The sequence below is a fragment of the Eschrichtius robustus genome, chromosome 10 (assembly GCF_028021215.1).
Source record: "Eschrichtius robustus isolate mEscRob2 chromosome 10, mEscRob2.pri, whole genome shotgun sequence".
NCBI classification, from domain to species: domain Eukaryota; kingdom Metazoa; phylum Chordata; class Mammalia; order Artiodactyla; family Eschrichtiidae; genus Eschrichtius; species Eschrichtius robustus.
The window spans coordinates 33,951,093-33,978,458 of NC_090833.1; the positions used below are offsets into that span (position 1 = coordinate 33,951,093).

Sequence of the window (27,366 nt, forward strand, 5' to 3'; positions counted from 1 at the left end):
TTGAACCATATAAAACTGCCAATTTCCAATAGTTTTTTTTAACCTAAAAACGGTACTTTCATATGGGGCAATGTAATGTAAGTAGAATACAAGGCAGAAGGAACCTCAAAAGTGGCTTTAGTCCTAACCAAATCATTTAAAACTCTAGCTTGGATAGATGTCTTCAGCACTATGCTCCAGGAATGCTGAGAAGAGGGAAATTAATTCTACTGGGGATGGCCCAGAGCTGAATTCTGACAGGCGGAGGGCATTCCTGACAGAGGAAGATGCATGCACTTGACCCCATATCTCTGTTCATCCCTGCAAACCAAGATTTATTCCCAGACCCACGGCCGCAGGGTCCAAGTAAAAATACTTGCTATTTTGTCAGGTACTGTTCTAATGCTTTACAGCTATTAACTCTGATCCTTACATCACCCCTAGGAAGTAGAAAGTTATCCCAATTGTACACATGGCAAAATTGAGACACAGAATGAGTAACTTGCCCAAGGTCACACAGCTAATGGTGGAACTGGGGTCTGTACTCATCCACCATGTCCAGGTGAATGCAGCCGGTCTCTAGCCAGTGCCTACTCGCTCTGGCCCCTCTCTTTTTTTTTTAACATCTTTATTGGAGTATAATTGCTTTACAGTGGTGTGTTAGTTTCTGCTTTATAACAAAGTGAATCAGTTATACATATACATATGTTCCCATATCTCTTCCCTCTTTCGTCTCCCTCCCTCGACCCTCCCTATCCCACCCCCCTAGGTGGTCACAAGGCAGAGCTGATCTCCCTGTGCTATGCGGCTGCTTCCCACTAGCTATCTCTTTTACGTTTGGTAGTGTATATATGTCCATGCCACTCTCTCACTTTGTCCCAGCTTACCCTTCCCCCTCCCCATATTCTCAAGTCCATTCTCTAGTAGGTCTGTCTTTATTCCCGTCTTACCCCTAGGTTCTTCATGACTTTTTTTTTTTTCTTAGATTCCATATATATGTGTTAGCATACGGTATTTGTTTTCCTCTTTCTGACTTACTTCACTCTGTATGACAGACTCTAGGTCCATCCACCTCACTACAAATAACTCAATTTCGTTTCTTTTTATGGCTGAGTAATATTCCATTGTATATATGTGCCACATCTTCTTTATCCATTCATCTGTTGATGGACGCTTAGGTTGCTTCCATGTCCTGGCTATTGTAAATAGAGCTGCAGTGAACATTTTGGTACATGACTCTTTGAATTATGGTTTTCTCAGGGTATATGCCCAGTAGTGGGATTGCTGGGTCGTATGGTAATTCTATTTTTAGTTTTTTAAGGAACCTCCATACTGTTCTCCATAATGGCTGTATCAATTTGCATTCCCACCAACAGTGCAAGAGTGTTCCCTTTTCTCCACACCCTCTCCAGCATTTATTGTTTCTAGATTTTTTGATGATGGCCATTCTGACCGGTGTGAGATGATATCTCATTGTAGTTTTGATTTGCATTTCTCTGATGATTAATGATGTTGAACATTCTTTCATGTGTTTGTTGGCAATCTGTATATCTTCTTTGGAGATGGCCCCTCTCTTATTAGGCCTGTGATGCTTTGCTTTTGCCCGGTTACTCTGTGGGACTTAAGTCTACCTTTGGATTACCTTCCATGGGCTCTGAGATGAGGTCTTACACCCAGAGGGAGATTTGAGAGTTTGGGATTCATGTAGCAGAGTCAGAGCTGGACTATAAAGGACAAAAACTGCAGTTTTGGTCCACAATCAATTGTGACCTCAAGCTAGTCACTGTACTCCTTGGGGCATCATCTGTAAAATGGGGTTGATGACCCTACCTGCAAGTGCTGTGAGGCTCAAATGAGCCCAGAGGATATGAACTTGCCTTAAAAACTGTACAGTACTGTACCATGCCAGGACCTATCAGCATCCCCAGTGGAGTTCCTGTTGTGCCTGACACGGTGCTGAGACAGCCGATACTCCTAGCTGCCATCTGGCAGTAGCAGGAGCCTCCGTGAATATTCAGCATAGGACTGAGCTTCCTTGGGGTCCATGTCTGTAATGGTACTGATCACTTATTCTCTTTCAGACTTGAATTTATAGAAATTTCCTTATTGATAAGAGCAAATTGCTTGCAGATGTGGTTTTAATAAAATATGAATACCGTCCCTTTTAACCGTGTTCTTCATTGGAAGTTTGTGTTGCTTCAAGTACACGGCACCCAGGCCTGGACGGGGCCTTGCTCATTTCCCACCCCCTCCACAACTTTCTTGCTCTAGTCAGCTGGTCCTTGATGGAATATCTCTAGTAATGGGGGGAGTTCACTATTTCTGAAGGTAATTCCTGTTAGAACTTCTTACTTATGTGGCAACAAATTCTGCCTCCCAGCTGTTCCTATCCAAGATAATATTATGTAACTTTGGGCAACTTTTGATCAACATTGAAGCCATTTGTGGTCACTTACTAATTTTTAGAGATTTCAGGGACCCTTTCTTGTCTACTGCATGATATCTTCTGTTTCTGCAGTTCGTCTTTGCCAGGGAGAAGGGGACAGTGATGATAGCCTGGTGGAGACACAGCCTAGCAGAGGGCACACAGAGGTGGCCCAGCGCACCCAGGGCATGGTGGGCAGGAGTCCATACCATGAGGAGAGGACAGGCTGCCCAAGAAGCCAAGCTGCATACGAGGTGGGACGGTAAGCATAAGGTGGGGGGGGCCCAAGGTTGCGTCCGCCGTGTCCTGCTCTGAAGCCTTCCATGGCTTCCCATTGCCTATTGAACACAGTCCAAAGTCAGCAGGCTTTTAAGCCCTTGCTTCCTTCCTGACAACCTTCCAAATCCCTTCCTTCCTCTCCATGTGGCCATTCCCTGCCCAACTTTCACCTGGACATCCAGGGTACTTCCCATGCCCCAGATCCCACAATTCCTCCCTCAGTCACTTCTCAACATGCACGGCTGAACTAAAGTGCCACCTCCTCCAGGAGAGCTTCCCTGGCCAACGCCTCCTCTTCCATCCCCACTCCCATAGCTCTCATGACTCTTGGAAAACATTTCAGCAATTCATACATGCAGGGCACTATTTGTGGAGGTACCTGCACCCAATAGGCTGTGAATTCTCCGACAGGGACCGTCTGCAGCCTCACTGTGGGCCCAGCACTGGATCTCCTTCCTGGCAGGTGCTCAGGGACGTACGAATAGGCCAGAGCTGTGCCCAGAGATCCATCCTCCTGCTCTCAGGGCCTGGCACAGCATGAGGTGGCCAGCTGCTCCTGGCTGCAGGCAGCCCCATACTTTACCTACACACGTCATTCACAGGCTATGATTTTCTCTATGTGCACTGATGGGAAGCGGGTTCTAGACGATGGCCCTTCTTCACAGTTCTCTCCAACACATTACCCAGTCCTCTACCCAAAAGGCAGAGTTAGGCCCTGTGCCCTCAGTGGCTCTTCCAGGTGTGAGCCTCACTGGCTTCTGCCCTCTGGGGGAATCCAGCTGAGGTCTACAGAGCAGCCTGGGCCCTTCTCACATTCCAGTCTGACAGGACCTGGAAGCAACTGATGGGTTCCCTGCTAGAAACCGCCTGCCATACATTCTCAGCCAGAGCCCCGGCTAGGCTCTTCCCTCCTTTCCTTTCAGACCCACCTCCTCTTCCCAGGCCCTGGAACACATCCGTCTACTACCATACTAAGTCTCTTCTTGTTAGGAGGTCTCAGATATTTAATGTCATCTCTGCTCTCGTAGAAAAAAAAAAAAGACTATGGAATCAGAAATTTTGATTGTCTGCTCATGACTGTTGATAGGGAGAAGTGAAAGGGAGTAAACAGCAGCCAGAAATGGATGCTGTCACACTCCAGCTCCTAGCACGCCAATTTTATGGATTCTCGTGAGTATGACCCCGGATTCCCACCCCACCCCACCCTCACATATAAATGCGAGTCTCCTTCCAGAAACTGTTTTGGGATCCCCAGGAGAGGGAGGCCCTATCCTCACAAGTAAAGAAACTTCAAAGGGCAATTTACGCATTCAAAAAGAAACTCCAAGATACACTTTGAATCAAGAGGAATTAAAGTAACCAGGTCAAATAAATATGAACAAAGATTAAGAATTTGAAAGTACATTTGAAAATAATCCTTAATCTCAGTATTGGCTCAAAAGAACAAAGAGGAATATGATATGGAATCTCTGTGAAGGGTTCATGCTGCAGTTCAAGGAAGTCCAACAGTGAGGATCCTTTGTTAGCTGGGTTTGTAATTTCACGACGGATCGTGGAAGGGCTGATTTCAGCATCGCCAGCATACTTACGAGTCACCACAAGCTGCATATACACCAAGCCCCACACTCCCCAGCTCCCTCACGTGCCCCACTGCACGTGTCACCTTCTGACGTACTGTGGTTGACTTTACTGTGCTCCTGGTTTATGGAGCATCTGTCCCCATCTGAACGGAAGTCCCATGAGGAAGGGATTCACTGCTGTATCCTCAGGCCTCAAAGCAGGGCCTGGCACATAGTAGGCCCTCCATATTTGTTTAAAGAAGGAATAAATGCCATTTCCCTCTCTTTGCTCAGAGCTATGAGTGCTTTGGCATCCTGTGCCTGCAAAACACTTTGGCCAACCCCTTCTCTAATGCCTAGTGATGGCTATACAGCTAACTAGACTCAACCCCAGGGCGGGCAGGGGTTAAGGAGAGAGAGATGGAAGGAAGAGAGACTTGGGGTCATTAGGGTTGGCTTTGCAGGCAGGAAGAAGGAAGGCTGAAAGGAGAGGGCCCATACAGCCAGCACTCAATCCTCTGCACCCTCACTGCCACTGGGCAGTGATGAGATGCTTCTGAGCCCACCGCCCCTTCTGGGCCAGCCAGCCCGAGGCAGAGGCCGCCCATATTTGCTCTCTGTATCCCTCCAACGGGCTTGACCCAGTGCCTGGCCCCTAAATGTCTGCTGTCTGGGTGGGGAGTGGATGAAAGCCAGATCCCCGGAGACCACCACTCCTGCCCCACCTCACCCAAATGCACCTGACGGCACCAGCAAGGCAATCCAGAATTCAGAGAATGGCACTTTATTTTAAGACTTGATTTTTTTGCCATGATTTTCTACCGATTCCTCCATGACGGTGTCGTCTTCTTCCACAGTGACCAGGACCTTCTTGCCCACCAGATTGAAGATGTCTTCAGGAGGGTAGCCTTTGGGCTCACCCACCTTCACAGTGAGCATGTCCAATGTTAGAATGGTGCCTTCCGGAATTTTCACTTTGGCCACCACAGACTTGCCCAGCTGTGGATAAAATTAAGACTCAGTGCCAGCCTCACAGAAATAATTAGCGCACGTTGCTTTATCCCCAAGGTCCCTGATCAGTTTTCTCGCACAAGGTACTTGGATAGCAGGGACTCTGTTTTCCCCCTTCGGTGCCTAGAACATTATCTCACACACAGCAGGGACTCGGCCAGTGTGGGGTGGACTCAGAGATTCAGAGGAGGGGCCTTTATAATAAAGGACTCAGGTTATGTAGCCAAAGAGAGCCAGATCCGAATCCCAGGCAGCTGGGTACAAGCTGTGGCTGAGTTTCTCTGTAAAATGGGAAATAACAGTGTCTCTACTCTGTCAGATGACTACAAGGATTAGTGATAATAATGTATGTAACCTACCTGGAACATAGACTGCTCTCAGTAAATAAAAATTATGATTGCTTTTGTCGTCGTCCAGTTCAGTATCACATTTTAAACATGGGGAAATGGAGGTCCACGGAGGGCGGGTAAGCTGGCCAAGGTTGCGAGGAGCCAAGATGAGAACCTGGGGTTCCTGACTCCTGGCCCACTGCTCGAGGGACACAAACCTTGTGTCCTCCTTGCTCAGTACAATAGCAATACAGAGGGCGCACAGACGCTGAGTATGGAAGGGGGCCTCTTAGGAAGAGGCAGATAGGCTGGGCAGGTGAGGGGAACGAAGGAGACCTGAAGCTCATGACCAGTGTTTCTAGGTCTTGTCCATAGATGCTTTTCAACAAAAAGTATCTAGTCTAATACTCTGCATCTTCCAGGTAAGGGCCAAGGAATCAATTCTGGAATTTATGCCAGGACAAAAGGTCTGTTGGCGGATGATTATCAGATTCTTCATCCTCTGGTACCTCACTGTTTGCCCAGGGAGCCAGGAGGCTCAGAACCAAATTAGGTGCTCAACTGCTATAACTCTCATTCCAGTTTCTGGGCCAATTCTCTCCCCTTTTCTTGTATAAGGTAGTTTGTTTCTTTTTACTGTTATTTTAATTTCCTGGTGTATATGCATCTTTAATTTGAGGGCAGCAAGTAGGCCCCACTGGGATAAAAGACAGCACTCCTCTAGCGTGCCTGGTGTTAGATCTTTGTTTCAGCCCAGACAGCCCGCAGCGTTTGAGGAGTGTCTGCTTCCCTGGCGGCCCCGGGACGCCTGGCTCTAGACTCAGAGGCCGAGCCAGGTATAGGCCATGGCTTCCGGGAAGCCCAGATAGTCAGTGTGCCAGGCAGGGTTCGTGGGCCTCCCCGTCCCCTCTGTCTGAAGGTTAACGCTGCACAGCTCAAACTGCTCCTGAGGGAACGTTTGCGTCATCCCCCACCAACCCCGTGACAAGCCCACCCCCATCCATCCAGTGCCTCCCACGCTTAGGGACGCCTTGACATATCACAGAACCTCCTCCCACTGCCTCACGGGACCCCTCTGCCTGGATGTCCCTCAAGGATTACCTACTCCACGGGACCCCACACTTGACCTACCCGCGTGCCTCACGAGGCCCCAGATACCACCCCCCTTTACCCGGGGTCTAAAGCGCTGGGGCCAGAGGCTTCAGAGACTTAATGGAAAACTGTAATATGATGCCAGGGAACCAGAGAAACAGCTAAAGTTCCTTAAATAACAAGTTCCTCCCACTGCTAATATGAACCCCAAAAAAACTCATAGGCTCCGAGCGACATCCCTGCATCATTCCACTGGCCTGGGCTCAGGTAGGGCTGGTACCAACTACCTCTCAGGTAAGCGCATGCGGCCCCTCTCAACAGTGGCGCCCAGCAGGACAGAAGAACCCACCTTCTCATTGCAGGCCATCTCACAGGGCAGCAGCTGCTTGGTCGGGGAGCCCAGGGCCCTCTCCACGAGGCGCACAGACCGCACCAGCTCGGCCAGCTCTCCAGGCTCCAGCGAGGCCGAGTGGTCACTCCCCTTCCAGGTCTTGTCCAAAGTTATGTGACGCTCCAAGACCTTGGCCCCCAGAGCCACTGCGGCCACAGATATCACTATACCTGTTTCATGCCCAGAATACCCTATGGGAATGTCAGGAAAGAGCTTCTGATATTCCTTTAAAATAGAAAAAGGGAGGACAGAAAAGTTAAATAGTGTGGTACTTTCCGCATACATTCCAGAGTCAGGCAGATCTGAGTTTGAGGCCCAGTAAGCTCCAGGAAGCCTCCAAGGCTCTCTGAGTCTTTCCTTCCCAGGGATAGCAGTACATGGTGGGAGCTGCTACGAACATGTGGAGGGCACTCAGCACACTGTAAATGCTCAAAAATAATGGCTGCTGTTATCAGGAACACATCTGAGGAATGTTTCACACTGCGCAAACCACGAAGAATAATAACAGAACTATAACCGAATGCCTAAACCCATTCAAAAAGCATCTGTCACATTTAATTAGCCTGAGCTGCTGAAAGCAAGTATGCTATATGCACAAATATCACCATCAATAATACATACAGCCCAATCTCAAAACAATCCTTTGGTGGGAATGCTAAATAATTAATTAATTGGTTATCTATAATTCACTGGATGTGATGAAAGACATTCTAAGTGGAGTGAGCCTTGTCAGTGAGGGTGACCAGAAAGCTTAAGTTCAGCAGAAAGACCCAGATGGGTATTAATAGAAGATAAGGATGGCTGAGTGGCAAAGGCCTTGAAAACCAGGCTTAAGGGTGTGTGATGGACAAAGAAGTGCAGGTTGCTAGGTCAGAGGACTCACCCTGCTGTGACGGGGGTAGGCTGGGCCTGGTGGGTGGGCTGGCAATTTAACTCTGACGGTGCCCTGCTCTAAAGAGAGAGGATGTGAGCATACCTCGGGTGGGGATGGAAGGGATATGGGGACCACACTTCACAAAGGAAGAAAACTGAGGAAAATATTTGGCGTCAGACACACTAAATTGTTAATTATGGTAATCTCTGTGGGATGGGATTACAGAGGATGTTCACTTTCTATGTTATATATTTCAGGGCTGAGTTTTTTTTTAAACCATGTTTAAATTTAAAAAATAACATGATTTAGAGATGAGCTAGAAATGGAGAAAAGACTGCAGAACTGGGAGGGACAGAAACTTTAGTTAAAAAGAGAGTAGTGTCATTTCAAAAAAGGTTAATATTTTTTTTAAGTTAAATATGAAGACTCTATAGAAAAATAAGAGCTTATATAATCATGGGGGGAAAAAAAACCCCAGAATGTCATACACGGTAATGAAAGAAAAATATAAAAGGAAAACTGGTTAATTGCAGTATCAGGATTATGTGTGTGTATATATTTAGAATTCCACTACTCTTACTATAATGTTTTTTGTACGATAATTACACACCTATATATTTCCAATTAATTGTGTTTCGGGAGCTACCAGGAGGAATTGATAGAGATGGCCCGAGACAATAAGAGACAAAGAATTCTAGTCCAGCTTTGCCACCAGGCTGCTGTGAGATCTCAGGCAAGTAAGGACTGGACCTCGTCACCTGTAAACCGACTGAAGTGGAACAGACAAAATGCTGGGAGAGAGAAAGCTCTCTCAAGGCTGTCACTGTAACAACTCTGACCCTCAAGGATACTCAGAATCAGAGAGCTGGTAAATAACAGAGAGCAGGAAAAGCCAGAAGTTTCAAGAAGGTCTCCTACAACTCAATATGAAGAAAAACGGATTTCTGTACACCAGTGTTCATATCTGCATTATTCACAATAGCCAAAATGTGGAACCATCCCAAAATGGTTTTGTTGTGCTACCATCACCACCATCCATCTCCAGGACTTTTTCATCATCTCAGAGTCAAACTCTATACTCATTAACACTAACTGCCCATTTCCCCCTCCCCCACTGAAAAACAAAATGGGTATTTTGTTTGTCAATATGGAGAAAAACGGTGTATTTGTACACCAGTGTTCATATCAGCATTATTCACAATAGCCAAAATGTGGAACCATGCCAAATGTCCATCAACGGATGACTGGATAAACAAAATGTGGTACATACATACAATGGAATATTATTCAGCCTTAAAAAGGAATGAAATGCTAACAGATGCTACAACATGGATGAACCCTGAAGACATTATGCTAAGTGAAAGCAGACAGACACAGAAGGACAAGTACTGTATGATTCCATTTATTTGAGATACCTAGAGTAGTCAAATTCATAGAGACAAAACAGAATGATGGCTGCCAGGGGCTCGGGGAGGGGGAAATGGGCAGTTAGTATTTAATGGGTATAGAGTTTGACTCTGAGATGATGAAAAAGTCCTGGAGATGGATGGTGGCGATGGTAGCACAACAATGTGAAAGCACTTAATGCCACTGAACTGGACACCAAAAAATGGTTAAGATGGTAAATCATATGTATATTTTACAAAAACAAACCCACAACTCACTAAGAAAGCCAGCGATTCACAGAAGAGGGACCGCTGATGGCCAATACACACAGGTAAAGAAAATGTATATGGACAATTATGAAGACTCCCCCTTAAATTTTATAATGAGAGAAATTAAGGTTGGTTTTAAGAAAACGTAATTTGTAATCTTTAGAATGTATCTGACTCCTTAACTGCATAGTTGATTCTAATTTGATTCTGCAACAGCAAGATTGTCAAAGGATGTTCGAATCACGAAGCATGTCAAGACTGGTTAGAATTTGGGCTGCATCTTCCCCACAGCAAACGGCCCAATCAGACAAGGGCCCTCCCTCGGGCTCACCGAGATGACGCGCAGGTTGACGTCCTCGGGCTGGAGCGGGTACGCACTGGTGCACTGGAGGAAGCAGAAGTTGGGGTTGAGGGGCTTCACAATCTGATAGACTTGCTTCATGGTGTCCATGGACTGCATCCCACTGGAGATGACCATTGGGCGGCCTGGGGGACCCAACACCAACACCATCATCACTTTCTTTTTTAGGGGTTCTGACTCTCCCTTAGGCACACCCCTGCTGTTGGTTTCATCACTCTACTGAACCCCACAAACATCTCTTAAGCACTGTGCCAGCCACAGTGGGGGAACAGAGGTGAGCCTGGTGGGTTCCTGTCCTCAACCACGGGAAACGTAGACTCCCCTCACCCCCATAACATTATTGTTCAGCAAAGTGAACCCAATTAAGAGGAATTTCACACTCTTTAGAGAAAGATGAGCATCTCATTGGATTAAGAGGTTGCACAGTGTGGTAGGGTGAGCACTGCCCCAGACTCAAGAGTGTGAGGCCCGGGGCGGCCAGCGTCCTAGCTGTGTGGTCTCAGATGCCTCGTCAGTGAAGTAAGTAGAAAGCATCATCATCATATGACCTGCTTCAGTCCCAGGATTGTCATGAGGATCAAGTGAGATCACTCATGTTGTAAAACCACTTTACAAACTGTGATGTGTGGAGGTTGGATATTATACCTACAGAATACTTCTCAAAGTCAGAGCTTCCTCTAAGAAGTTTTACACATACTGTCGTATCCTTAATTTTATATAAATATTTTCTTAGAAATTAAAAATAATTTTAATTTAAAAATTCTTAAAGAAACTGTCTTAGTTTTCATTTCTTTCAAGTCAGCACATGAAAAAGTGGGAGTATATGCTGACTGGAAAATCTGTCTTCAGGAGACTCCTTTAGTGGGTTATTACTAGTGGGGTAAAAATATGAAGGTCTGGACTCAGATTGTATGACAAAAATTAAACACTCACCTTTTTTGGCTGTCTTTTCCAGATAAGGGAAGTTGTTAGTGTCCCCAGATCCAACTTTGAAAAATGGAACGTTCAGTTCATGCAGAAACTCAACTGCCATCTACAAAAATCCAAGAGGGAGCTCCTTTTCACGATTGTTCAAAATCACTGTCCTCAGGACAGGCGAGGAGCCACATATGAAGAGAAAAACCCCTCTTGCCCAGCAAGAGGGACTCTCTCAACAACTTGAAAGCAGACACAGATTTGTTATCAGTCATGTCATTCAAATTCAAACATTATGTCATTCATATCCACCCATCCATTTGTCCAACAAACATTGCGTGCTGGTACACACTGGATATGAGAAACTGGAAAAGAATCGGAACCCTGGCCAGACCTTCCTTCCCCAGGGGCCTGGAGCCCCAGTAAACAAACGAAAAAGGGTCATGACCTAATCTTGACCCAGAAAAGCAGGCACTGAGCAAGTGAATGTCCCTCAAAGGCCTTATCCTTTCCTCAGGACCCAACAGCCGGGAAAAGAGGCCATTTCAATCCTTGCCAAAAATAGAAAAAATGGAGTGTTTGATGGCCTAGCCCTGACACACTGATCCACAGCTGGCAGGGCCCATCAAACCCAAGCCCTTTCAGACCTCAAACTATGCTGCCCACAGAAAAAACGAACCTCAGTCACTTTTTTGGACACAACATCACTGTTTGAGGCTACCTCTCTAGGGCCCTTCACCATCCTTATCTGGGATTCATCAATAACACTCAGGAAATTGGCAAATGTCAGCAAATGCTTGCTGAAGGAATCAGTGGACCACAAGTTTTAAGAGTAAAATCTCAATTTGCTGTAAAATTACTATTTCACATTACTATTACTGTTTTCATTACTATTTTTTTTTAATTGAAGTTGAAAATCAGAAGTAGGGCGAATCAATGTCTTGGAACGTTTCCCAATATCTAAGTTCCATCTATCTTAAAATGCTGGCTGAGTCTCAGAAGTAAGTTTGGAAGACTTGATTAGCTAGGTCAGTGCTTCTCACGCTTTATTACGGGCACACGAACCTGCCGTGGATCTTGCCCAAATGAAATGCAAATTCTGATTCTGTTGGTCTAGAGTGGGGCCTGAGAGCCTGCATTTCTTGTAAGTTCCTGGGTAACACTGCTGTTACTACTCCGTGAATCATACTCTGAGTAGCAAGTAGCAAGGTTACCAGCATGAAAATCCAAAGGGCTCGGGTGTGGTAAGGAACAATATGAGAAGGTAATTCTGCTAGCAGGTTCTTTAAATCAACCCACTACTGCCTGAGCTTCCGTCCATCTTCCCAGCAGGTGATGAGCTACTCCAATCACTGGTCTCACTCAGAGAATCACTTTCCTCATATGTTAATCCTCTAATAATGTAGGGGTTAGAGCTGCTGGTGGTTCATACAGAGTGACCAACCAGCCAGTGAACAGTTCAAAGGCAGAAGGCAACCCCCTTGGCCTAAGAGACACCTCTCAGGATGGCCCAGGCGCCATTCCCCTCCAAGGTGCTAAGCCACCACTGCCTTCCCCCCTCAGCTTTATGTCTTCCTCGTCTCTCTCTTCCCTTCCACAGTTTTCTATGTCACTCTCTCCTGTGTACGTATCTCTCATACTGTTAACCAGCCCTAAGATGGAACTGAAAACCATTTGTTTTTAATATATTTCTTGAACAAAGTCTAACGTTCCCACCCTTCTCACTCTATCTGGCAGATGAAGAGTGTTTTCTATTTTAAGAGGGAAAATGCTATGCTAAGTTTTCGTCTGTAAAAATGCTCTATTTGTGAGAGCACGGCTCATGATGAAAAAGTCCCCAAGGGCATAAAGAGATGGATGAGCCCACTCAGGAGAGGTGCAGAGCGCGTAGGGGCAAGGAGGGGCCAAATGCAAAAAAAACACTTTGCAAAAGCTTACCTACGCTACTGTATAGCCCAGGGAACTCTACTCAGTGCTCTGTGGTGACCTAAATGAGAAGGAAATCCAAAAAAGAGGGGATATATGTATATGTACAGCTGATTCACTTTGCGGTACAGTATAAACTAATGCAATATTGTAAAGCAACTATACTCCAATAAAAATTTTTTAAAAAGCTTACCTACACTGATTGTAAAATCTGCATGGAGCTCTACAATTTTCAAGTGAGGAAAAGGGGAAATTCCTGCCAGAGGAGAAAGGTGCATCTCGTTTTGCAGCCCTCCTGGGGAGCCAGCCCCATCTAGTGGCCATTTAGAAAACTGCCATTTTGTCAATCCTTGGTCCAGGAAGATCCCACATGCCACGGAGCAACTAAGCCCAGGCGCCACAACTACTGAGCCTGCGCTCTAGAGCCCGCGAGCCACAACTACTGAGCTCGCATGCCACAACTACTGAAGCCCACGCACCTAGAGCCCATGCTCCGCAACAAGAAAAACCACCACAATAAGAAGCCCACACACCTCAGCAAAGAGTAGCCCCCGCTTGCTGCAACTAGAGAAAGCCTGAGCGCAGCAACAAAGACCCAACGCAGCCAAAAATTAATAAAATTTTAAAAATAAAGTAGAGAAAGCATTCTTTAAGCATTAAAAAAAAGAAAAAGAAAACTGCCATTTTGGATTAATCTGTGCAAACGGTGCCAACTTCAGTAGTAATCTGGAAGATGCTAGCCTTCCATCCTGTGGCAATATTACTGTGCCCAGGGCCCCTCAGGCTAGGTCAGCGCCAGTGGCTGCCTTCTCTCTGTGGACTCCCTGGCTTCCTCCAGCCCTGCCCACGCTGCTGTCTGTCCTCCTTCCATCTAGGGGTACAATGCAGCCAGGCAGTCTCACAACTTCTCCTCCCTCCCACCCCACACATCACAAAGGCTTTCTGAGTCTGTCTGAAAGGAACTCAACTGAGTATGACCCTCCCTGGGCATCCAACTGGGTTAAACACACAAAAAAGGGTCCCACCAGCAAACTGGTTTGGGTAAAATGCTGCATTGCCAGACTCTCCCTTAGAGGGTCCCAGTACATACACTCGTCTAGCTATTTTACAGTGTTTCCCACACTTCTTCTACTCAGAATCCTTATTTATTTGGGGAAAAGGCTTTGATTCTAAATTAATGAATTAATGAGGAACCCCCTTCCCACAATGTGTGCCCACAGAACCCCCTTTCCACATCATGTCCCATGAGAAATTTGGGGGCCTGCTGATCTAAGGGGTAACAGAAACGACAGGAGTGGAGCTGGGATTTTTCTAGAGCTGCTTCCACTCCCCTTGGTTTCTGGATCCGTGGTGATGAGCTGGGGAGAACAGGGGGTGCTGGAGAGCTGCCCAGGGTGAGGAAATGATGAGGGGGGAAGCACGGAGCCATAAAGGCTGGGCCTGCCCTCAGCCCGGTGGCCCTGTCAGAGTGCACCACGACGTAGGCAGGGGGTGCCCTGTGGCAGGGGTGGTGGAGGAAAGGGGGCACCGTGGAGGCAGGCGCTGGGAGGGAAGGGCGGCTCCGCCGGAATGGGTCTCCAGGGGCCACCTCTACGTCACGGCTCCCATTTGCTTTCTCAACAGAACCCTCCATTTTGACCAAAGACACTCTGCTCGTTTCAGTCGAGTTCCACACGCCTCCGTGCAGTTTTGACCGTGTGCCCTGGCAGTTTTCTTGGTCTTCACAAAGTTCGTTCCACCATGCCTTAACCTTTCCTCAGCACACAAAGAAGGCCCTAGGACAGCACACAGAGTGGAGAAGGTCGGCACTCAATAAATGCCTACTGTCCATGAGGAAGTTTGGGTGGGTAAATACTCAGAGATACTTGCCAGGTAAACACAGAACAAGGAACCAACCCACCTCCAACAGCCGGGTAGACAGGACTTGCTGGTTCGGCAAAGGGACCTGGCCGGCAAAGCAAATTAACTCTTGCAAAGGCTCTTAAGAACGCATTTCTCCTTCCTGCCTATGCCCAGGTCAGTCAGGAGACCAGTGGGGAACAAACAGCATTCTTAGGAGAGGGGAGCCTCCCTGCGCCGTTAGTGTGAAGCAGAGAAAAGGGTTTTAAGCAACAGAACAGCTGTCATTCAGTGGGTGCAGATCTTGCACCCCCTAGACTCACCTCACTGGGTCCTCATCGCAGCCTCTGGGGTGGGCATCTTGATTACCCCGTTTTTACAGATTGGACACGTGTGGCTCAAAGAGGCTACGTGACCAGCCCAAGCCCACCGAGCAAGCGCTAGTACCAGGACCTGAACTCAGACGGTGGCCGCAGAGCACGCGTTTATACACCAAAGAGAAGTGCTTCCTGGGAAACCAAGAGGGTACCTGCGGAGAGTCAGCCCCAGCCACCAACACCCAGCCAGTTTCCTCTCCTTCTCCCGCCTGCTCCTGATTCCCACCTCGAAGCCACCGGGGAGGGAAAGACCTAAAGAAGTGACTTCCTGAGCAGATGCAAGGAGATGCACCCCCTTCAGAGTCCACATCCAGGAGCTCCGGTGCCTGGAAACGTGGACTGAACAGGAAAGTTCTCATCCCAGATCCAAGTCACCTTAGTGACCCTATCTCCGAATTCTATGCTGGCTCAGGACAACAGAGCAGGGAGAGCCTTTGGATAGCAGCTTGTTCACACACAAAAGGAAATGGAGGCCCAGAGCAGGGAAGGGACTCTTCCAAGCTCACACTGCGATGAACTCAGAGCAGAGCAGGGCAAGGACCCGGATGTCCTGATCCTCAGCCCAGGCTGTTTCCTGAACTGTAACTAACGTCGCTGAGCGCTGGCTGTGTGCTGCGCTTTACATGGGTGATCACGTTTAATCCTCACAACAACCCTACGAGGTGGGTTCAGCTGAAGAAACAGAAGCACAAAGAAGGTAAATAACCTCCACCTGGACTCACCAGGAATGACAGGCAAAACCATATTCAAACTCAGAACGTGACCCCGGAGTCTGTACACTTAAGCACGGGCCCATCCAGCCAGAGTCTGCGCTAGACAGCACTCTTAGTACTGAGGGCTCTACTGAGTTTCTGTTTATGCAGGTTCTACCTATTCATATTTACTGAATTAAAATATTTTAAGGGACTTTCCTGGTGGTGCAGTGGTTAAGAACCCGCCTGCCAATGCAGGGGACACGGGTTCGAGCCCTGGTCCGGGAAGATCCCACATGCTGCGAAGCAACTAAGCCTGTGTGCCACAACTACGGAGCCTGCGCTCTAGAGCCTGTGAGCCACTACTGAGCCCAAGTGCCACAACTACTGAAGCCTGTGCACCTAGAGCCTGTGCTCTGCAACAAGAGAAGCCACCGCAATGAAAAGCCCACGTGCGGCAACGAAGACCCAACGCAACCAAAAAAAAAAAAAAAATTTTTTTTTAAACTGAGGATTTTTTTTTTTTTAGATTTTAAACTTTTTATTTTGAGATAATTATAGCTTCACATGCAGCTGTAAGAAATAATACAGAAAGAACCTATGTACACTTTACACAGTTCCCCGCAATGGTAACATCTTGCAAAACTACAGTGTAATATCACAACTGGGAGGGTAACGTTGATAAGAGTCCACCGATCTCATTCAGATTTCACCGTTTTCACATGTACCCATCTGGGTGTGCTCGTATCTAATTCTCTGCCATTTTACCACATGCCTAGACTCACGTGGACCACCACCACAGTCCGATAGAGTTATACCACCACTACCAGGCTCCCTTCATGTTACCCCTCTATAGCCACATCAACCTCCAACCCCTCCCCTCCCTAACTCCCGACAACCACTAATCTGCTCTCCAGCTCTATAATTCTGTTATTCCGAGAATGTTAAATAAGGAGAGCCGTACGGTATGCAGCCTTCTGAGAGAAGCTTTTTCACTCAGCACAATATCCCTGAGATCCATCCAAGCTATGGCAGCTATCAGTTTTCACTCCTTTTTATTGCTGAGTAGTATTCCGTGGTGTGGATACACTACAGTTTATTTAATGATTCACCCCCTAAAGAAAGTTTGGGTTCTAGTTTGGGGCTACCACAAATAAAGTTGCTATGGACACTCATATACAGATTTTTGGGTGAACATAGGTATTCATTTCTTTGGGGATAAATTACCAAATGACAACTGGTGGGTCACATGATGAGCACATGTCTAGTTTTATAAGAAACTACCAGTACACTTCAAGTGGGTGAATTGTACGGTATGTGAATTACATCTTGATAAAGTTGTTTTTAAAAAAAGAATTTTCTAGAATGTACCGTTCTACATTCCCACCAGCAATGTATGAGAGATCCATTTTCTCTGCATCCTTGCCACAATTTGGTGTTATCATCACTTTTTTTTTTTAAGATTTAATTTTATTTGTTTTTGGCTACATTGGGTCTTCGTTGCTGCGTGCGGGCTTTCTCTAGTTGTGGCGAACGGGGGCCACTCTTGGTTGCGGTGCTCTGGCTTCTCCTTGCGGTGGCTTCTCTTGCTGTAGAGCACCGGCTCTAGGCACACTCAGGCTTCAGTAGTTGTGGCGTGCGGGCTTAGTTGTTCCACGGCATGTGGTATCTTCCCGGACCAGAGATTGAACCCGTGTCCCCTGCATTAGCAGGCGGACTCCTGTCCACTGCGCCACCAGGGAAGTCCCATCACTTTTTATTTTAGCTTTTAGCCATACTGATAGTTGTGCAGTGATATCACACTGTGGTTTAAAACTGAGAAATGTTTAAATTACAAGAATAGACAAGCATAAAAGAAAAAAACTAAAAAATAGGACATCATCAAAATTAAAGATGTTCGTGCTTCAAAGGACACCATCAAGAAGTGAAAAGATACCCCACAGAATGGGAAAATTTTTTGCAAATCATGTTTCTGATAAGGGACTTGTATCAGGAATATGTAAAGATAAATAACCCAATGTAAAAACTGGCAAAGGATCTGAATAGATATTCCTCCAAAGAAGACACATAAACGGCCAATATGCATATGAAAAGATGCTCAACATCATTAGCCATCAGATAAATGCAAGTCAAAACCACAATAAGGCTCCAGCGCGGGTGGTGAAAACCTAGCCAGGGTGGGAGGCGGCGTGGCTGCAGCGCGGCGGGGAGGGCCGCGCTGGTCGCCTTCTGCAGCCGCGTCTCCGTCAGTTCCCGGCGCCGTCACTGGGGCGCCGTGCGGCTCCAGTCCGGGGCGGAAGCTGCGGCCGTCGCGGCGGCCGGATCCGCGTCCCGCCTCAACGCCCGGAGGACATGCGGGAGAGAGAATGAGCCAGAGGGACACGCTGGTGCATCTGTTTGCCGGAGAATGACCCGGGGACTTCCCTGGTGGCGCAGTGGTTAAGAATCCGCCTGCTAATGCAGGGGAGACAGGTTCGATCCCTGGTCCGGGAAGATCCCATGTGCCGCGAAGCAACTAAGCCCGTGCACCACAACTACTGAGCCTGCGCTTTAGAGCCCGCGAGCCACAACTTCTGAAGCCCGCGTGCCTAGAGCCCGTGCTGCACAATAAGAGAAGCCACTGCAATAAGAGAAGCCACCACAATGAGAAGCCCGCACACCACACGAAGAGTAGCCCCCGCTCGCCGCAACTAGAGAAAGCCCGCACGCAGCAACAAAGATGCAACGCAGCCAAAAATAAAATAAATAAGTAAATAAATAAATTTATATAAAAATACAGATGACCCTTGAACAACACGGGTTTGAACTGCACAGGTTCACTTATAGGCAGATTTTTTTCAGTAAATGCACACTGTAGGACTACACAACCCATGGTTGGTTGAATCCACAAATGTGGAACCACGGATACAGGAGCGCTGACTATATAGTTATACGTGGATTTTTGACTGTGCAGAGGATCGGCAACCCTAACCCCCAAGTTATTCAAGGATCAAATGTACTTGATTTCTGGGAATTCCCTGGCTGTCCAGTGGTTAGAACTCTGCGCTTCCACTGCAGGGGGCATGGGTTTGATCCTTGGTTGGGGAACTAAGATCCCGCAAGCCGCGAGGCGCTGCCAATAAAAAAAAAACCAAAAAAACCCAAATGTATTGATACTTGATTGCTAAAAAATGCTAACCATCATCTAACAACACAGCGTTGCCACAGACCTTCAATTTATTAAAAAAACGCAATACTTGTGAGGCACAATAAAATGATGTATGCCTATACTATAATCAAAACATAGGACATTTCTGTTATCCCAGGAATTTCTCCATGCCCTTTGCAGTCAGTTATTGCCACCTCAGCTGCCTCTTGGTGACCACTGATCTTACTTCTGTTCTAGTTTTGCCTTTTACAGAATGTCATAAAAATGAAAATGTTATAAAATGAAAGCCTTTTGTGCCATTTTTTTTCAGTTAGCATAATGTTTTTGAGATTCATCCAGGTTGCTGCTTTTTTATTACAGAGCAGTAATCCATTGTATGAATAGACCACAGTCTGTCTATCCTTCATCAGTTGATGGACATTTTGGTTGTTTCCAGTTTTTGGCTATTAGGAGTAAAGCTGCTGTAAACGTTCATGGACAGGTCTTTGTGTGGACATGTACAGGCATAGCACGTTTTATTGCACTTTGCTTTATTGTATTTTGAAGATAATGCCTTTTTTTCTTTTTTTAACAAATTAAAGGTTTGTGGCAACCCTGTGTTGAGCAAGTCTATCAGAGCCATTTTCCCAACAGCATTTTTATTTCTTTGCTCATACCCTTTTTCTGTCCTGTCACATTTTCCCACGATTTTCCATTCTTCATCAAACCTAGCATAAAAATGCTCAGTTTTAGCCGCTTCTTAGGGTCTTCGTTTTCTTATAAAGTTTTCCACATAAAACTTACATTAAATAAATTGTATGCTTTTCTCTCTTTTTTTAAAAATTGACGTATAGTTGATTTACATTGTTGTGTTAGTTTCTGGTGTTCGGCAAAGTGATTCAGTTATTTTTATATATATCCTTTTCAGATTCTTTCCCATTATGGTTTATTACAGGATATTGAATATAGTTCCCTGTGTTGTACAGTAGGACCTTGTTGTTTATTTTATATATACTGGTTTGTATCTGCTAATCCCAAACTCTAATTTATCCCTCACTCTCCCTTTCCCCTTTGGTAACCATAAGTTTGTTTGTAAGTTCATTTGTAGCATTTTTTTTAGATTCCACATAGAAGTGATATCATATATTTGTCTTTCTGTCTCTCTTCCTTCACTTAGTGTGATAATCTCTAGGTCCATCCAGTGTTGCTGCAAATGGCATTATTTCATTTCTTTTCATGGCTGAGTAACATTCCATTGTGTATATAATACCACATCTTCTTTATCCTTTCATCTGTTTATGGACGTTTAGGTTGCTTCCATGTCTTAGCTATTGTAAATAGTGCTGCTATGAACGTTGGGTGCATGTATCTTTTTGAATTAGAGTTTTCTCCAGATACATGCCCAAGAGTGGGACTGCTAGATCATATGGTAACTCTATTTTTAGTTTTTTGAGGAACCTCCATACTGTTCTCCATAGTGGCTGCACCAATTTACATTCCCACCAACAATGTTGGAGGGTTCCCTTTTCTCCACACCCTCTCCAGCATGTGTTATTTGTAGACTTTTTGATGATAGACATTCTGACTGGTGTAAGGTGATACCTCATGGTAATTTTGATTTGCATTTCTCTAATAAGTAGTGATGTTGAGCTTCTTTTCATGTGCCTGTTGGCCCTCTGTATGTCTTCTTTGGAGAAATGTCTATTTAGGTCTTCTGCCCATTTTTTGATTAGGTTGTTTTTTTTGATATTGAGTTGTATGAGCTATTTGTACATTTTGGAAATTAATACCTTGTCAGTTGCATCATGTGCAAATATTTTCTCCCATATCTGTAGGTTGTCTTTTCGTTTTGTTTATGGTTTCCTTCGCCATGCAAAAGCTTATAAATTTGCTATTATATATAGAATGGATAAACAACCAGGTCCTACTCTTATAGAACAGGGAACTGTATTCAATATCCTGTGATGAACCATAATGGAAAAGAATATGAAAAAGAATGTAAATATATATGTATGACTGAATCACTTTGCTGTACAGTAAAAATTAACATTGTAAATCAACTATATGTCAATAAAAATTTAAAAAAGAAAAAAAAAACACAATAAGATATCACTTCACACTCACTAGGATGTCTAGAATCAAAAAGACATGTAATAACAAATGTTGGTGAGGATGTAGAGAAATTGGAACCCTCATACATTGCTGGTGGGAATGTAAAATGGTGCAGCCACTTTGAAAAACAGTCTGGCAGTTTCTCGAAAAACATTAAACATGAGTTACCGTATAAACACCCAAGAGTAATGAAAATATGTTCATATAAAACATGTACATGGATGTTTGTGACAGCATTGCTCATACTATTCATACTAGCCAAAAAGTGGAAACAATCCAAATGTCCATCAACTGAGATGTGGATAAATAAAATGTAGTCTATCCATAAAATTGAATGGTATTCAGCAACAAAAAGGAATGAAATACTGACACATGCTACCACATAGATGAACCTTGAAAAAATGTTACCACGTGAAAGAAGCCAGACACAAAGGACCACATATTGTCTGATTCTATTTACATGCAATGTCCAAAATAGGCAAAACTATAGAGATAGACAGGAGATTAGAGGTTGCCTAGGGTTGGGAGAATTGAGGGAATTGAGCAATGACTGCTAATGGGTATAGTTCTTCCTCTTGGGGTGATAAAAATGTTCTAAAATTGATTGTGGTGATGGTCACACACTCTGTGAATATACTAAAAACCAATGAATTGTACAATTTAATTGAGTGAACTGTATAGCATGTCAATAAAGCTGTTAATTAAACACTGGGAAACCAAAAAATTCATTTGACTTGCTCTATTGAGATATTCACTTTATTGAGGTGGTCTGGAATTGAACCCGCAGTATCTTCGAGGTATGCCTGAATGCTTATTTCAAAGACAGTAGTACTAGGGATCCAAAATACTTCTGTACACTTCCTTGGAAATTCTCTCCAGAGCCTGTTTATGGGCCCTGCAAAAACTAATTTGCCTCAGAATGAACCTCCAGGGACTTGTCTGGTAGTCCAGTGGTTAAGACTCTGTGCTTCCACTTCAGGGGGCACGGGTTTGATCCCTGGTTGGAGAACTAAGATCCTGCATGCCGAGAGGTGCGGCCAAAAATTAAAAACAAAAAACCAAAAAAACGAATCTGCCTTATTAATGACTCGTTACCAAGTCGGTCAGATCAAAAGTTTCACCCAGGAATTTTAAGTCTATTCACATTTGACCCAAGAACAATCAGTAGTTTCTTGAACCCAAACCAGCCCTCTCCAAAGACTAGGATTTAGCTGTCCCTGAGTGAATGAGTCCTACAGGCAGTTACCAAAGAGCAATCCCCAAAGGTTCTGAACCCACAGTACACGAAACAAGCACGGAATTAAAACTGTCATTTCTTGGGCATGACCTTCTTCCTATCAAGCTATTTCCTAAGCATGGACTATGGGTCAACACTGTGCCAGGACCTGGGTTCATGGTGGTGTCCATGCTCCTCAGGTCAAGCCTACCTCCTGGGTATTTTTTTTTTTTTTTCCTCCTGGGTATTTTTATTTTTATTTATTTATTTTTAAAATAAATTTTTTATTTATTTATTTTTGGCTGCGCTGGGTCTTCGTTGGTGCACACGGGCTTTCTCTAGTTGCGGCGAGCAGGGGCTACACTTTGTTGCGGTGCGCGGGCTTCTCATTGTGGTGGCTTCTCTTGTTGCGGAGCACGGGCTCTAGGTGCGTGGGCTTCAGTAGTTGTGGCATGCAGGCTCAGTAGTTGTGGCTCGCGGGCTCTAGAGCGCAGGCTCAGTAGTTGTGGCGCATGGGCTTAGTTGCTCCGCGGCATGTGGGATCTTCCCAGACCAAGGCTCGAACCCGTGTCCCCTGCATTGGCAGGCAGATTCTTAACCACTGCACCACCAGGGAAGTCCACTTCTGGGTATTTTTAATCCAACCCCTTGCCCTTTACCTATGAGGAAACAGGCCCGAGAGATGCAAGAAGAGTATGGTCAGGAGGGTAGGCTCTGGAGTCGCCTAGGTAGGAATCAGCCTCTGCTGATCAACAGCTACTGACAGCTAACCCGCTCTGTGCTCTAGCGTCCTCATCTGTAAAATGGGAATAATAACTGTCCTATCTCAAGGGGTTGTTAAGAGGAGTACATGAGCTGATACATTTAAAATACCTAGCACAGAACCTGGCGGATCATAAACACTCAAGAAACGTTGAAGATTCTTACTTTTAATTACTCAGCTAGTTAATGGCAAGACCAGAAAAAACACCCAAGTCTTTCAGATCCCAAAGCCCACAATCTTTTTTGCCTAACATTTTTGATTTACAGATCCTTTAAGGATCTGATAAAAGCCATCAACCCTCTCTTTTGTTTGGCTCACTTATTTACTTATTCACTCAACAAACATCTCCTGGGCACCAACTAGTGCTAGGCACTGGGGATGCTGTGGGGTTAACAGCCTGGTGGAAAGGAGCAATAGTTAGCGGTAATTACGGAAGTAAAGAAAACCGGGAGACAGGACTTCCCTGGTGGTGCAGTGGTTGGGAGTCTGCCAGCCAATACAGGGGACACAGGTTCGAGCCCTGGTCCGGGAAGATCCCACATGCCGCGGAGCAACTAAGCCCATGCGCCACAACTACTGAGCCTGTACTCTGGAGCCTGTGAGCCACAACTACTGAAGCCCGTGTGCCGAGAGCCCGTGCTCTGCAACAAGAGAAGCCACCGCAATGAGAACGAAGAGTAGCCCCTGCTCACTGCAACTAGAGAAAGCCTGCATGCAGCAACGAAGACCCAATGCAGCCAAAAATTAATTAATTAATTAATTAATTAATTAAAAAAAAAAAGAAAACCAGGAGAACACAACAGAAGGAGGGGCCTGAACCAAGCAGGGGCACAGGAAGAATTTCCTGAGGAGGTACTACTTAAGATGGGATCTGAAAAATGCCCAGCAACCACTTTAGATAGGTTTTCCTAAAAATATGTCCCCTTTTCCCCAGGGCATCTCTTGGGCCCAAAGACTCTCCAGCCACCAACATCGAGAGTGGTGAAGAGCAGGGGGGAAGCCCAAAGGCTCTCCTGAGCTTTGGGAAGCCACACACACCCGGACGGACGGCCAGGTGGCAGCTGAGGGACCGCAGAAAGCACACTGCACTAGGCGTCAGATCTGCCCTCAAGACCCATTTCCCAGCTGTGTGACACTGTACAAACTTCCTGGCCCCTCTCAGTCTCCATTTCTTCATCTGCAAAATGGGGCATAGTAGGGATAAGTTATATTACTGTAAGCGGGCTACGGAACTGAAGCCTGGACTTGTCAAGTTTCCCAGACACCTAGGTTCTCTGCTTCCCCCCCTTTTTTAAACCACCAATGGTTTAGGCTAGAGTTATGTTTCTTTTGACTCTATTTACAGACATATTTTAGGGTTGGAATAGTGACACAAAAGGTCAGAGGCCTAGAAAAGGAACTGGGCTCCCTTCAAATATTCTAGTTGACTAAAAGAATCCTAAGTGTTTCAAGAGCCTTTAAAATGTTGTTTCATCTAATGATCCATTTCTGCAAAGCTATCCTAAGGAAACAATTCAAAACACAGAAAGAAGATGGTCATCTCAGCATTATTTATAAGCACAAAAAACTGAAAGTAAAAACATAACCTCATGTTCAAACATAAAGAAACGGTTACATACATTATAAATCCTCAAAAGAAATACTACACTGCCATTAATAACTTTCAGCACAAGCTATGGAGAGTTACATGTCAATTATGTCTCAATAAAGCTGAGAAAAAAAAAAACAAGATATGGGTAAAAGCTGTGGATAATGTTAACTGTGAAAAGCATGCACGGAACTAAACATTCACAAATATAACAACTAGGCAATAAAATATGCATATAAAACAACTTCAGGAGGAAATATATAAAAAGAGCTGCCAGGGACTTCCCTGGTGGCGCAGTGGTTAAGAAACTGCCTGCCAATGCAGGGGACATGGGTTCCAGCCCTGGTCCGGGAAGATCCCACATGCCACGGAGCAATTAAGCCCGTGCGCCACAACTACTGAGCCTGCGCTCTAGAGCCTGCGAGCCACAACTACTGAGCCCGTGTGCCACAACTACTGAAGCCCGCATGCCTAGAGCCAGTGCACCGCAACAAGAGGAGCCACCGCAATGTGAAGCCTGCACACCGCAACAAGAGTAGCCCCCGCTCGCCGCAACTAGAGAAAGCCCGCGCGCAGCAACGAAGACCCAACGCAGCCAAAAATAAATAAATTAATTAATTGATTAAAAAAAAAAAAAAGAGCTGCCATATAGAGATTGTGGGTCAGTTTTTCTCCCTCTTTTCTGTTTTCTAAACTTTCTGTGACATTGTATTATTTTTATAATTAAAAAAAATTTTTATATTCGAAAAAAGAGCACGTAAAGGAGTCTTGAGGCAGGTCACAGAGCAGATGGGACCCAAGACCTGGCACCAGCTGGACTCTTCCAGTATGTCAGCATGGCCATCCTGTGTGCCACTCCCTTCTGAATGATGCAATGCCACCTCACCCAGATAAGCCACGGCCACTCAGCAAGGGGAGGACTCCAGTCAGAACTGAGGTTTCCTGAGTCCAGGCCACTTTCCACTGGGAGAAAACTGGCCCAGTGGGGCATCTCCCACAGGCTTGAGGGACTCTGGGGTTCCAGGGTGGCTGGCCCCTACTCCCAGAGACAGCCTGCTTTGAAAACTATGGTTCTCTGTGTCACTGGGCCTCTGATTCCCCTGGCCTCCTGTTTAGTTGGGCATTTATCTTGTTAATGCTATGGGGAACTCTAGGTCCAGAAAGCACAAAAAAGTCTAAAGTGAGCAAGGGCTGGAGCTGGCTCTAAGCCAAAGCCACAGGGCTACCTGAAGTCCCCTAGGTCTGCTAAAATGGCAAATAACAGCGTGGCGGAGGGCTCACCTCATCCATGCCAGAGGCAGTGAAGAAGATGCCAACCTCCTCGGCATATTTCTGCAGCTCCTTGTACTGGGCGTGGCTGAATTCCAGGTGACGTTTGTGCTCCCCGTATGTCTTCCCCCAGGAATGCTTCGAAGTATACGGCCTCTCCAAGGCTTTCCGATTAAACTTATACTCCAGCTCACTCTTCTGGAACTTGGCACAGTCAGCGCCACACTCCTGCAACACACATTAGGGCTCCTTTAATGACCCGGCACGGATTCTGAGAGACAAGAGAAGTGTTGGGGCAACTGCTATGAAATTATTATCTTTAAAAATAACATCAATTGACAGACGCATTAAGAACTCCCAAAGAAGAGAAACAGGAAAAGCAAGGACATCTCAAAGGATTAAAAGGGTGGGGATAGGGGTTCTGCTCTATTTTTCCCTCTTAAAATGTAAAAAAAAAAGGGGGTTGCTTTGTTTTGCATTATAATATTAAAAATAATTAAACAAACAGTCAAAGAAGATTTTAAGTTGTGAAACTTGGCAGAGGATATGAGAACTGGGCCAGAATTTAGGGGAAAAAGTCAGAATCTGACTTAACTCTGACTCTCTTGGATAAGTCACTTCCTATCTCTGGACTCAGTTTCTCCGTCTAGACAAATGTCCATTTGGACTAGCTCTAGGACCTGTAACTTTCTGAGGAGCCCCTGATGGGGGTGGGCAACAAAGGAACAACTGTGTTTTTAGCTGTTCTGCACATGTGCTTTTCTGCATGGCATCTCGTTTGAACAAGAGGTTCTGGGGCAAAAGCAAGCAAACTTAGAAATGCCCCAGCTTTACTTAACAGAAGCTATAATATTAAAGCTGGATTGTCTGACTATAAAAGCTATAATTTTACTGCCAGTCAGCCTCCAATCTTTCAAAATTGTTTTTTAAAACCACTCAACAGATAGATAAAGGAAAGCTCTCTGAAGTCTCAGCTCACTGATATTTCTGTAGACACAGAGGTCTTCATGCTGCTGGAAACCTCAGCTCCAGAAATGCCTGTGCTGAGAGTGCTTCTCCCACTCCTGGAAAAATCAAAAGATGGCACAGTCAGGACTTGATGCTGGACAGAAGTTCAGAGAGCATTAGACCTGAAAGTGACCTTGGGCAACAGAGTCCTCATTGTCTAGATGAAGATCCCAAGGCCTAGAGTGACCTGACCAAAGCTGCACAGTGAGTCTCTGGCAGAGCTGGCCAGAGGGCTTTCCTGAAGGCCGCAGAACATGATCTTCACAGAGCACTGCTTCCTTCCCTTTGCTTCTCACCTCTGTCTAAAGAAGTAGACTTACCCTCAAGAAGTTAAAAAGTTTGTTTCCACCTAGGCAAGTAGTAAAGTGAAGTGAAGTAAAACAGCAGAAAGTACTAATGATAAGAGATAAGATAAAGTTCTACCACATTCCACATGACAGCAGTTGTATGGGGAGGACAGCAGGTTCCTCCTCTTCTTTTCTCAGCTTCTTTCCTAAATATGACAAATTTCTTTAACTGTTTAATGCTATGGTCAGCTCTTGGTTCAGAAAACACAACCACTGTCACTGCTTTACCATA

General features: G+C 45.5%; 1 protein-coding gene and 1 long non-coding RNA gene across 2 annotated transcripts in view; one reads left to right on the top strand and one right to left on the bottom strand.

The window, feature by feature from the left end:
* Positions 1-2,676: 2,676 nt before the first annotated feature.
* On the top strand, positions 2,677-5,655 carry LOC137770170 (uncharacterized). The gene is made up of 2 exons (XR_011075134.1): positions 2,677-3,853; positions 5,100-5,655. It is a non-coding gene; the product is annotated as an uncharacterized lncRNA (long non-coding RNA).
* NANS (N-acetylneuraminate synthase) overlaps positions 5,011-27,366 on the bottom strand; it is a 31,697-nt gene continuing 9,341 nt past the window's right edge. The window contains exons 2-6 of the mRNA XM_068552659.1: positions 25,792-26,007; positions 10,889-10,988; positions 9,926-10,080; positions 7,024-7,290; positions 5,011-5,241 (exon numbers count right to left, since the gene is read on the bottom strand). Coding sequence (XP_068408760.1) covers positions 5,032-5,241; positions 7,024-7,290; positions 9,926-10,080; positions 10,889-10,988; positions 25,792-26,007 — 948 coding nt within the window. The 3' untranslated portion in view covers positions 5,011-5,031. The remainder of the gene's footprint in view (positions 5,242-7,023; positions 7,291-9,925; positions 10,081-10,888; positions 10,989-25,791; positions 26,008-27,366) is intronic.